General features: G+C 38.9%; 1 protein-coding gene across 1 annotated transcript; it reads right to left on the bottom strand.

Moving 5' to 3' along the window:
- Positions 1–2230: 2230 nt before the first annotated feature.
- Positions 2231–10587, bottom strand: LOC143753706 (uncharacterized). Its single transcript, XM_077246361.1, has 7 exons — positions 4089–10587; positions 3831–3994; positions 3594–3715; positions 3414–3475; positions 3190–3293; positions 2921–3084; positions 2231–2757 (listed from the first exon to the last, which is right to left on the bottom strand). Exons 1-7 carry the CDS (start codon positions 10478–10480, stop codon positions 2662–2664), a joined length of 7104 nt encoding a protein of 2367 aa, XP_077102476.1. The 5' UTR covers positions 10481–10587; the 3' UTR covers positions 2231–2661.
- Positions 10588–11272: the final 685 nt, after the last annotated feature.

The raw sequence follows: 11272 nt of genomic DNA, 5'->3' as shown, positions 1-11272 counted from the left end.
GGCGCTCTGGCTCCAACGTGTGACTATGGTGGCTGCTGTCTCTATTTTCACGTTCCGTGTAATAGAATCGCAATAGAATTAATACTTATTCTCGTTGGTTGTCTCAGCATTTGTTTTAAACCACATGCCTCTGTTATAGTAACCAACTGATGTTTCAAAGAACAATTATTTAATAACCAGTCAATATTAAAATCTCAAAATATTAGAAAAGTTATTAATTTACAAAGAGTTTATTTATAAAAACGTATACAATGTTCAAATCAGTTAGCATGAAAACTGAAACAGCAATGCAGTAATATTAATACTGGCATCCTTTGGTCCTTTTTACTACAATCAATGATCCTCAAGAGATTTCCATATGCGTTTGTATGACAGGAGTGAATGTGTGGTGTGATTCGAACACATATAGCCCCATCATTAGGATTGTAAATAATAAAATATCTGACCGCTGAATGGCCATTTAGCATCTTTAGGAGGGGGGTCCAGTTATTTAATTCACGTAGTAATAGCCTCCAAACGCTATGCAAATTTCATACATAAATATAGTGGGATTTTCTGCATCTATGGTAAAAGATAAAATATATTAAAAAAAAACAGTCAGTCTTTTTTTATTTTCACAACTGCTTATTGTACATATGTCCCAATCTCCCTTAATTACCCTTTGGTTGAATTATCATCACAACTAAAAACTAAAAATAGATATTTTTAGAAATGTTTTAATATTTTATTTTATGCTCCACAGAATGACGTCTTACATGCTTGGAATGACATGAAGATGAGTAGCCTAAATGATTACACAATTTCATTTTCTTTCTTTTTCCATTTTTGAGGATCAACAGAAGTCTATGCACGAAATCTCCTCATCTGTTGTTTCTTTTTCTTCTTGTGTTGCAGGTCCGTGCAGGTAACATCTTCATTGCCATCCTGGTGTGGAGCATCACCACAGACATCCAGGATGAGAGGGGAAAATTATCCTGGGTGATAACCAAATGTTTAATTATATATATATTAGAGTATATGGACTTTTTCGGACCTATTTATATGTAGTTGTCCCTGTCTCCAGCTCAGGATAGTTGCTGTTGGACTGTACAAGATCTTTTGCAAGTAAATTAACTTCTCAATTTAACAGATGAAGAAGTGGATGACTAATCATTGTGGATAATGCAGGTTCCGACCTTGTAGAATTGATATATTCTTTTATTTTGCATTCATTACAATTATAATAGTCAATTTTGAATAGATAACCATTTGCTAAAACAGGAGGAGCATTTGAGTGTGTTTTTTTAAATCTTTGTTGAGTAAATGCAGCGTTTCTTATGGTTGTATGGAATTTTAATGAATGCTTAAGTGTTAAAAAGTAAAAATGTGATTCCTTCTGCCAGTCAGCATTGCCATGATGTTATTCTCCTGCACCTCTGAAGTAATCAGTCAAATAGCATGATCAGCTCAGGGGATTGACTCAGAAAGAGTTATCAAGAATAAGAACACCTGAGCAACTGCCTCTGAGATGAATGGGAATGCTGACAGATGGTTTTCTCCAGATAGACCTCCCAGAGAAATGCACTCCTGCACTCAGTCTCTGCACATAACTGAACAGTGTACAGCTCATAATATTTGGATAAAATATTATGTAGCCAATAAACTGATTTTAACAAATCACTATGTGTCTTCTTCAACAGTTTTTGTGTATTTAAAGGAAAAGGGAAATGCTAAGAAAGTGTATAGGTGGCATTTATACATTATATAGAAGAAAAATATTTTCTGCCTTACTGTATAGATGAAATTCCTGTGATGCCACACAACAGGCAAACTCACTTCGGGTTCTTCAGCTCTTATTGATGCATATGGGCTTGGCATAATTCTAATGATCTGGTAAGTAATATTTCTTCATCTTAAAGAAACTTTGAAGGGATGGTTTATAAAAAAAAAGAGTATTTTTAAACTGCACAAAACAAGTTTTAACTTTTGTTCAGTATTGTTGGAAAAATTACTTAAAGCATTCAAAATAAATGTGATTTGTTTTATAAGGTTTTTATTTAGACATAGTATGCATGGTGTTTACACTTGTTAGATCATTAGTAGTCATTTGGGCATACATTTATCAAAGTGGTTGTGATTTAAAAGGTGAAATCAGCTGTTTATGTCTTTAGCTTTTGTATGATGCTTTACTGAAATACAAACAATCTTGTTAGATTAAAGTAATTTGAATGAAGTGCTATACTTTTATTGCTTTTATTGGTGTAGCTACATGGTGTATGATTTTTATTTGAGTTACACAAAGATAAAGTGCATAAAAAGTGAATAGGTTTAACATTATCCATATTGCCCCTTGAAATTAAATGTGTAATATCAAATAAATAAGTTGGAAAACAAATATTGTTATTGTTAAATGTAAATATTGTAACATTCTTTTTTTTTTTTTATTCTGAAAATAAATTACCTTAATCACAATTTGAGATCCCTGTCTGTCCAGCAATACAGGCACAAGAAAATAATAAATAGTATGTTGTGATTATAAAATCTCTAAGATATCATATTGATTAAAGAAAGATAAATCTGACCTTAAAGTGCCATTGTCACAATTTGGATTAGTAATATAAGTAATTTGTGTTAGTAATATTTCCTGATGTATTTCTCTTATTGAAACAAGTCTCTAGTTCTCTAGAAAAGGCTGTTTCGAGTGGTGTATTGCACATTGTATGACTGTCGTCTGTGCCAACGTCGTCTTAATGATGTACAGCATCCACAGAGCAAACACTAAAGACAGAGAGAGGAGTCCTTGTTAAACTAGAATTTAACTTATATTAACTTTTACATGTTTCAGGTAAATTATTAAATCAATTACATATCCTATTCGTGTTATCACTAATCATATCAATTATAATATGCATATTGTTTATTAAACCTTTATGATACTTACACAAAGGAGAATCCAGCAAGGTACAAGTATGATGGCAAAAGCACACGGGACGATTATGGCTACAATCCATGCTACACTAGTGCTGTTGCTTATGATTGTAGTGCTCAGCACTGTGGGGAAAAAAGTGGTTCTAGTTGCAGCAGGTGTAGTTGTGGTAATAGTCTCTGTAGATGAGATTGTGTAAAATAATTAAAATAAGACAAAACACCCTTCAAGCTCAAAGAATTATGAAAATATTAATATTAACATTTGTATGCAGAAGCACATACCACTATTAATCACAATAAGTGCACTGAGAAAGGCACTGGGTGTCTTGATGTCACTTTCTGAGAAAAAATACTCTACATTAGCCTCAATAGTGGTGGAATTACCCCTGGAGAGAAATAAAAATGTACATTGACATAATTAAACACTTTAAAAAGATCACAGTGTGATTCTAATTTTACATCTGATAAAACCAAGTTCAAAGCAGATTTCTCAGTCTAAATCTTACGTGAAATTGGCGGCTTTGAACAGAAATGGAGAGGATGTGGGGTCAGTTAGGATCTGGTTTAGCTAAACAGGTCAGCAAGGAAAACACATTAATTGGTGTGGTACTAATTAAAGTTGATGGTATATATTAACATCAAAGCTGAATAAAAATAAACATATTTTAAAAACAAATCAAACTCACCAGTTTATTTATAGAGTCCTGGATTAACTTATATGTGCTATCCCTGAGTTCAAGTTTCTCTGACATGGAAACATTGCTGATTTGAAATCCAAAATTCAGGGCATATGAGGTATTAGAAATTTCTTAAAAAGAAAAATCATATAAAACAAATGAGCTGATACTGTATGCATATATATTTTTACTGTAATATGGAAATTTGTTTACTGGCAACTGAAGAAAATAAGAAAGAAAACTCACTTGTATAAGTAACATTCACAAAGCTCACAGGGGTACTTAGATCTCGTTTGATTCTGAGACGTGATTCCAGGAGAGAGTTAGCTAACTTTATTATTTTACCCTCACTTGGTATAGGGCCCAGTGTGATAAATATGAGTCGAATGTAAATAATCACCCTCCCAATCCTGAAAAAGAAGATAAATAAGAACAATGGTGGGTGAGTAAGAGAATGGATAAAAAAGTTATCTTTTACACAAAAAAAATATTCAATCCCCTTACACATTTGGTGCTTCAGGTTTCAGAGATGTCTTCTTCGTCACTGTTAGAGTTGAAGTTGTGATGAATCGGGTTATTGCTGCCTGAGTGACATTTGATGGTATAGTTCCTGATATGAAATTTGATGTTGTTGCATCAATAGTTGTTGTCATATCAGAAATAGTTGTGATTGCTGCATCAGATGTAGACATTGAGGATTCAGTTGAGAAAGACATAGGGGTGCTTGTGTTAGCCAAAGTTGTGTTTGTTCCTGCACCAACAATTGTTGTTGTGTCAGACGTAGTTGTGGTTGCTGCATCAGTTGTTGATGTTGATGCTAAAGTTGAGGATGTTGGAGGGTTACTTGTGGTTGCCAAAGTGGTTGATGTTGCACCAATATTTGTTGTGCTTTCAGACACAGTTGTACTTGCTGCATCAGTTGACAACATTTGTGCCATAGTTGAAGAAGTTTGAGGGGTGTTTGTGATAGTTAATGTGTTTGTTGTTGCACCAACATTTGTTGTGGTGAAAGACAGAGTCGTGGTTGCTACATCAGTTGTCGACATTGGTGCTAAAGTTGAGGATGTTGATTGGTTACTTGTGGTTGCCAAAGTTATTGTTGTTGCACGAAAAGTGGTTGTGGTGTCAGACATAGTTGTGGTTCCTGCATCAGGAGTCGATGTTGGTGCTTCGACTGAGGATGTTGGACGGTTACTTGTGTTTGCTAAATTTATTGTTGTTGCACCACTACTTGTTGTGGTATCAGACATAGTTGTGGTTACTGCATCAGTGGTCAACGTTGATGCTACAGTTGAGGATGTTGGTTGGTTACTTATTGTTGCCAAAGTTATTTTTGTAGCACCAAAATGTGTTGTAGTGTCAGACATAGTTGTGTTTGCTGCATCAGTTGTCGACGTTGATAATACAGACAAAGATGTTCGGGTGGTGCTTGAAGTAGTCAATGTTGTTGCACCAACAGTTGTTGTGTCATTTATAGTTGTTGTTGCTGCATTAGTTGTCGACTTTGGTGCTACAGTTGAAGATGTTTGAGGGGTGCTTGTGGTAGCCACTGTTGTTGTTGATGCACCAACAGTTGTCTTGGTGTCAGACATAGTTGTAGTTTCTGCATCAGTTGTCAACCTTAATCCTACAGTTGAATATATTTGAGCGGTGTTTGTCATAGCCAATATTGTTTTTGTTGTGGTTCCTCCATCAGTTCTCGACGTTGGTGCTACAGTTGAGAATGTTGGAGGGTTACTTGTGGATGCCAAAATTGTTGTTGTTGTTGTTGTTGCACTAATAGTTGTTGTGGTGTCAGACATGGCTGTAGTTGCTGCATCAGTTGTCAACGTTGATGCTACGGTTGAATATATTTGAGGAGTGCTTGTCGCAGTCAATGTTGTTGTTGTTTCATCAATAGTTGATGTGGTGTCAGACATAGTTGTGGTTCCTGCATTAGATGCCAAAGTTATTGTTACACCAATAGTTTTTGTGGTGTCAGACATAGTTGTTATGGCTGAATTGGTTGTTAAAGTTGATTCTACGGCTGAAGATGATTGAGGGGTGCTTGTGGTGTATAATGTTGTTATTGTTTCACCAACAGTTGTTGTGGTGTCAGACATAGTTGTGATTGCTGCATCAGTTGTTGATGTTGATGCTACTGTCAAATATGATTGAGGGGTGCTTGTGTTAGCCAATGTTGTTGTTTTTGCACCAACAGTTGTCGTGATTTCAGAAATAGTTGTGGTTCTTCCATCAGTTGTCGAAATTGGTTCTATAATTGAGTTTGTGGTAGGATTACTTGTGGTTGCCAAAGTTGATGTTGCACCAATTGTTGTTGTGGTGTCAGACATAGTTGTGGTTCCTGCATCAGTTATCGCCATTGGTTCTACAGCTGAGGATGTTGCAGGGTTTCTTGTGGTTGCCAAAGTTGATGTTGCAGCAATAGTTGTTGTGGTGTCAGATATAGTTGTGGTTGCTGCATCAGTTGTCGATGTTGGTGCTACAGTTGAGGATGTTGGAGGGTTACTTGTTGTTGTCAAAGTTGTTGTTATTCCACCAATAACTATTGTGGAGCCAGACATTGTAGTGGTTGTTGTGGTGTCAGACATAGTTGTGGTTCCTACATCAGTTGTCGATGTTGGTGCTACAGTTGAGGATGTTGGATAGTTACTTGTGGATTCAAAAGTTTTTGTTGCACCAATAGTTATTGTGGTGTCAGACATAGTTGTGGTTCCTGCATCAGTTGTCGACATTGGTTCTACAGTTGAGGATGTTGCAGGTTTATTTGTGGTTCCCAAAATTGATGTTTTACCAATAGTTGTTGTGGTGTCAGACATAGCTTTGGTTCCTATATCAGTTGACGACGTTGGTTCTACAGTTGAGGATGTTGCAGGGTTAATTGTGGATGCCAAAGTTGATGTAGCACCAATAGTTATTTTGGTCTCAGACATTGTTGTGGTTCCTGCATCAGCTGTCAAATTTGTTGCTAAATTTGAAGTTGTTTGTGGGGTGCTTCTTCTAGCCATTGTTGTTGTTGTTGTTTCACCAACAGATGTTGTGGTGTCACACATAGTTGTGATTCCTACATCAGTTGTGGACGTTGATTCTACAATTGAGGATGATGCAGGGTTACTTGCGGTTGCCAGAGTTGATGTTGCACCAATAGTTGTATTGGTGTCAGACATAGTTGTGGTTCCTGGATCAGTTGTTGACGTTGGTGCCACAATTGACGATGTTGGAGGGTTACTTGTGGATGCCAAAGTTGTTGTTGTTTCACTAATAGTTGTTGTGGTGTCCAACGTAGTTGTGGTTGCTGCATCAGTTGTGGATGTTGATGCTACACTTGATGATATTGGAGGGTAACTCGTGGATGCCAAAGTCATTGTTGTTGTTGCACCAACAGTTTTTGTGGTGTCAGACATAGTTGTTGTTCCTGCATTAGTTGTCGACGTTGGTGCTACAGTTGAGGATATTGGAGGGTTACTTGTAATTGTCAAAGGTGTTGTTGCACCAATAGTTGTTTTGATGTCAGACATAGTTGTGGTTTCTGCATCAGTTGTTAAAGTTGGTGCTGAAGTTGAAGATGTTTGAGGGGTCCTTTTGGTAGCCAAATTAGCTGTTGTTTTATCACCAACAATTGTTGTGGTGTCAGATATAGTTGTGCTTCCTGCATCAGTTGTCGAAGAAGTTGCTGCTGTTGTTGTTGCACCCACAGTTGTTTTGGTGTCAGACATAGTTGTGGTTCCTGCATCAGGTGTCATCGTTCCTGCTACATTTGAGGATATTGGAGGGTTATTTGTGGTTGCCAAAGTTATTATTGTTGCACCAACAGTGTTTGTGGTCTCAGACATAGTACTGGTTCCTGCATTAGCTGTCGACGTTGGTGCTGCAGTTGAGGATATTGGAGGGTTACTTGTGGTTGCCAAACTTGTTGTTTCACCAATAGTTGTTGTTATGTCAGACATAGTAGTAGTTGCTGCATCAGTTGTAAACGTTGATGATACAGATGAAGTTGTTTGAGGGATTTTTGTCATAGCCAGTGTTGTTTTTGTTTTTTCACCAACAGTTGTTGTGGTGTCAGACATAGTTGTGGTTCCTGCCTCAGTTATCGACGTTGTTGCTACAGTTGTGGATATTGGAGGGTTACTTGTGGTTGCCAAAGTTGTTGTTTCACCAATAGTTGTTTTGATGTCAGGCGTAGTAGTGGTTGCTGCATCATTTGTCGACGTTGATGATACATATGAAGTTGTTTGAGGGATTTTGTTCGTAGCCAATGCTGTTTTTGTTTTTTCACCAAACGTTGCTGTGGTGTCAGACATAGTTGTGGTTGCTGCATCAGTTGCTGACGCTGGTGCTACAGATGAGGATATTGGAGGGTTACTTGTGGATGTCAAAGTTATTGTTGTTGCTTCAACAGTTGTTGTGGTGTCAGCCATAGTTGTGGTTGCTGCACCAGTTGTCAACGTTGCTGATACAGTTAAGGATATTGGAGGGATACTTGTTGTTGCCAAAGTTGTTGATGTTGCACTAATAGTTGTTGTGGTGTCAGACATAGTTGTGGTTGCTGCATCAGTTGTCGACGTTGGTGCTACAGTTGAGGGTATTGGAGGGTTACTTGGGGATGCCAAAGTTGTTGCTGTTGTTGTGGTGTCAGACATAGTTGTGGTTCCTCCATCAGGAATAAAAGTTGGTGCTTCATTTGAGGATATTGGAGGGATACTTGTTGTTGCCAAAGTTGTTGATGTTGCACTAATAGTTGTTGTGGTGTCAGACATAGTTGTGGTTACTGCATCAGTTGTCGATGCTGGTGCTACAGTTGAGGATATTGGAGGGTTACTTGTGGATGCCAAAGTTATAGTTGTTGTTGCTCTAACAGTTGTTTGGGTGTCAGCCATAGTTGTGGTTCCTGCATCAGTTGCCAACGTTGGTGCTGCAGTTGAGGATATTGGAGGGCTACTTGTGGATGCCAAAGTTGTTGCTTTTGTTATTGCACCAACAGTTGTTGCGGTGTCAGACATAGTTGGGGTTCCTGCATCAGTTGTCGACGTTGGTGCTACAGTTGAGGATATTGGAGGGTTACTTGTGGATGCCAAAGTTATTGTTGTTGTTGTTACACCAACAGTTGTTGTGGTGTCAGACATAGTTGTGTTTCCTGCATTGGTTGTCGACGTTGGTGCCACAGTTGAGGATATTGGAGGGTTACTTGTGGATGCCAAAGTTGCTGATGTTGATGTTGCACCAACAGTTGTTGTGGTGTCAGACATAGTTGTTGTTCCTTCATTAGGAGTCGAAGTTGGTGCTACATTTGAGGATACTGGAGGGATACTTGTTGTTGCCAAAGTTGTTGATGTTGCACTAATAGTTGTTGTGGAGTCAGACATAGTTGTGGTTGCTGCATCAGTTGTCGACGTTGGTGCTACAGTTGAGGATATTGGAGGGTTATTTGTGGATGTCAAAGTTATTGTTGTTGCTCCAACAGTTGTTGTGGTGTCAGCCATAGATGTGGTTCCTGCATCAGTTGTAAACGTTGGTGATACAGTTGAGGATATTGGAGGGCTACTTGTGGATGCCAAAGTTGTTGCTTTTGTTGTTGCACTAATGGTTTTTGTGGTGTCAGACATAGATGTGGTTGCTGCATCACTTGTCGACGTTGGTGCTACAGTTAAGGACATTTGAGGGACACTTGTTGTTACCAGAGTTGTTGCACTGATAGTTTTTTTGGTTTCAGACGTAGTTGTGGTTGCTGCATCAGTTGTCAACGTTGGTGCTACAGTTGAGGATATTGGAAGGTTACTTGTGGATGCCAAAGTTGTTGTTGTTGTTGTTACACCAACAGTTGTTGTGGTGTCAGCCATAGTTGTGGTTCCTGCATCAGTTGTCGACGTTGGTGCTACAGTTGAGGATATTGGAGGGCTACTTGTGGATGCCAAAATTGTTGCTTTTGTTGTTGCACCAACAGTTGTTGTTGTGTCAGACATAGTTATGGTTCCTTCATCAGGTGTCGAAGTTGGCGATACATTTGAGGATATTGGATGGATACTTGTTGTTGCCAGAGTTGTTGTTGCACTAATAGTTTTTGTGGTGTCACTCATAGTTGTGGTTGCTGCATCAGTTGTCAACGCTGGTGCTACAGTTAAGGATATTGGAGGGATACTTGTTGTTGCCAAAGTTGATGATGTTGCACTAATAGTTGTTGTGGTGTCAGACATAGTTGTGGTTGCTGCATCAGTGGTTGACGTTGGTGCTACAGTTGAGGGTATTGGAGGGTTACTTGGGGATGCCAAAGTTGTTGCTGTTGTTGTGGTGTCAGACATAGTTGTGGTTCCTGCATCAGGAGTCGAATTTGGTGCTTCATTTGAGGATATTGGAGGGATACTTGTTGTTGCCAAAGTTGTTGATGTTGCACTAATAGTTGTTGTGGTGTCAGACATAGTTGTGGTTACTGCATCAGTTGTCGATGCTGGTGCTACAGTTGAGGATATTGGAGGGTTACTTGTGGATGCCAAAGTAGTAGTTGTTGTTGCTCTTACAGTTGTTGTGGTGTCAGCCATAGTTGTGGTTCCTGCATCAGTTGCCAACGTTGGTGCTGCAGTTGAGGATATTGGAGGGCTACTTGTGGATGCCAAAGTTGTTGCTTTTGTTATTGCACCAACAGTTGTTGCAGTGTCAGACATAGTTGGGGTTGCTGCATCAGTTGTCAACGTTGGTGCTACAGTTGAGGATATTGGAAGGTTAATTGTGGATGCCAAAGTTGTTGCTGTTGTCGTTGCCCCAACAGCTGTTGTGGTGTCAGACATGGTTGTGGTTCCTACATCAGGAGTCGAAGTTGGTGCTTCATTTGAGGATATTGGAGGGATACTTATTGATGCCAAAGTTTTTGATGTTGCACTAATAGCTGTTGTGGTGTCAGACATAGTTGTGGTTGCTGCATCAGTTGTCAACGCTGAAGCTACAGTTGAGGATATTGGAGGGTTACTTGTGGATGCTAAAATTATAGTTGTTGTTGCTCCAAAAGTTGTTGTGTCAGCCATAGTTGTGGTTCCTGCATCAGTTGTCGACGTTGGTGCTACAGTTGAGGATATTGGAGGGCTACTTGTGGATGCCCAAATTGTTGCTTTTGTTGTTGCACCAACAGTCATTGTTGTGTCAGACATAGTTATGGTTCCTTCATCAGGTGTCGAAGTTGGCGCTACATTTGAGGATATTGGATGGATACTTGTTGTTGCCAGAGTTGTTGTTGCACTAATAGTTTTTGTGGTGTCACTCATAGTTTTGGTTGCTGCATCAGTTGTCAACGTTGGTGCTACAGTTAAGGATATTGGAGGGATACTTGTTGTTGCCAAAGTTGATGATGTTGCACTAATAGTTGTTGTGGTGTCAGACATAGTTATGGTTGCTGCATCAGTTGTCAACGTTGGTGCTACAATTGAGGATATTGGAGGGTTACTTGTGGATGCCAAAGTTGTTGCTGTTGTTGCACCAACATTTCTTGTGGTGTCAGACATAGTTGTGGTTGCTGCATTAGTTGTCAACGTTGGTGCTACAGTTAAGGATATTGGAGGGATACTTGTTGTTGCCAGAGTTGTTGTTGTTGCACTAATAGATGTTGTGGTGTCAGACATAGTTGTGGTTGTTGCATCAGTAGTCGACGTTGGTGCTACAGTTGAGGATATTGGAGGGATTCTTGTTGTTGCCAGAGTTGTTGC

This window comes from Siphateles boraxobius, unplaced genomic scaffold (genome assembly GCF_051911475.1).
Source record: "Siphateles boraxobius isolate OS27281-9 unplaced genomic scaffold, OSU_SipBor_1 29, whole genome shotgun sequence".
Taxonomy (NCBI): Eukaryota; Metazoa; Chordata; class Actinopteri; order Cypriniformes; family Leuciscidae; genus Siphateles; species Siphateles boraxobius.
Note: the sequence above shows the minus strand (reverse complement) of the source record. Positions and strands in the feature narration are given on the sequence as shown.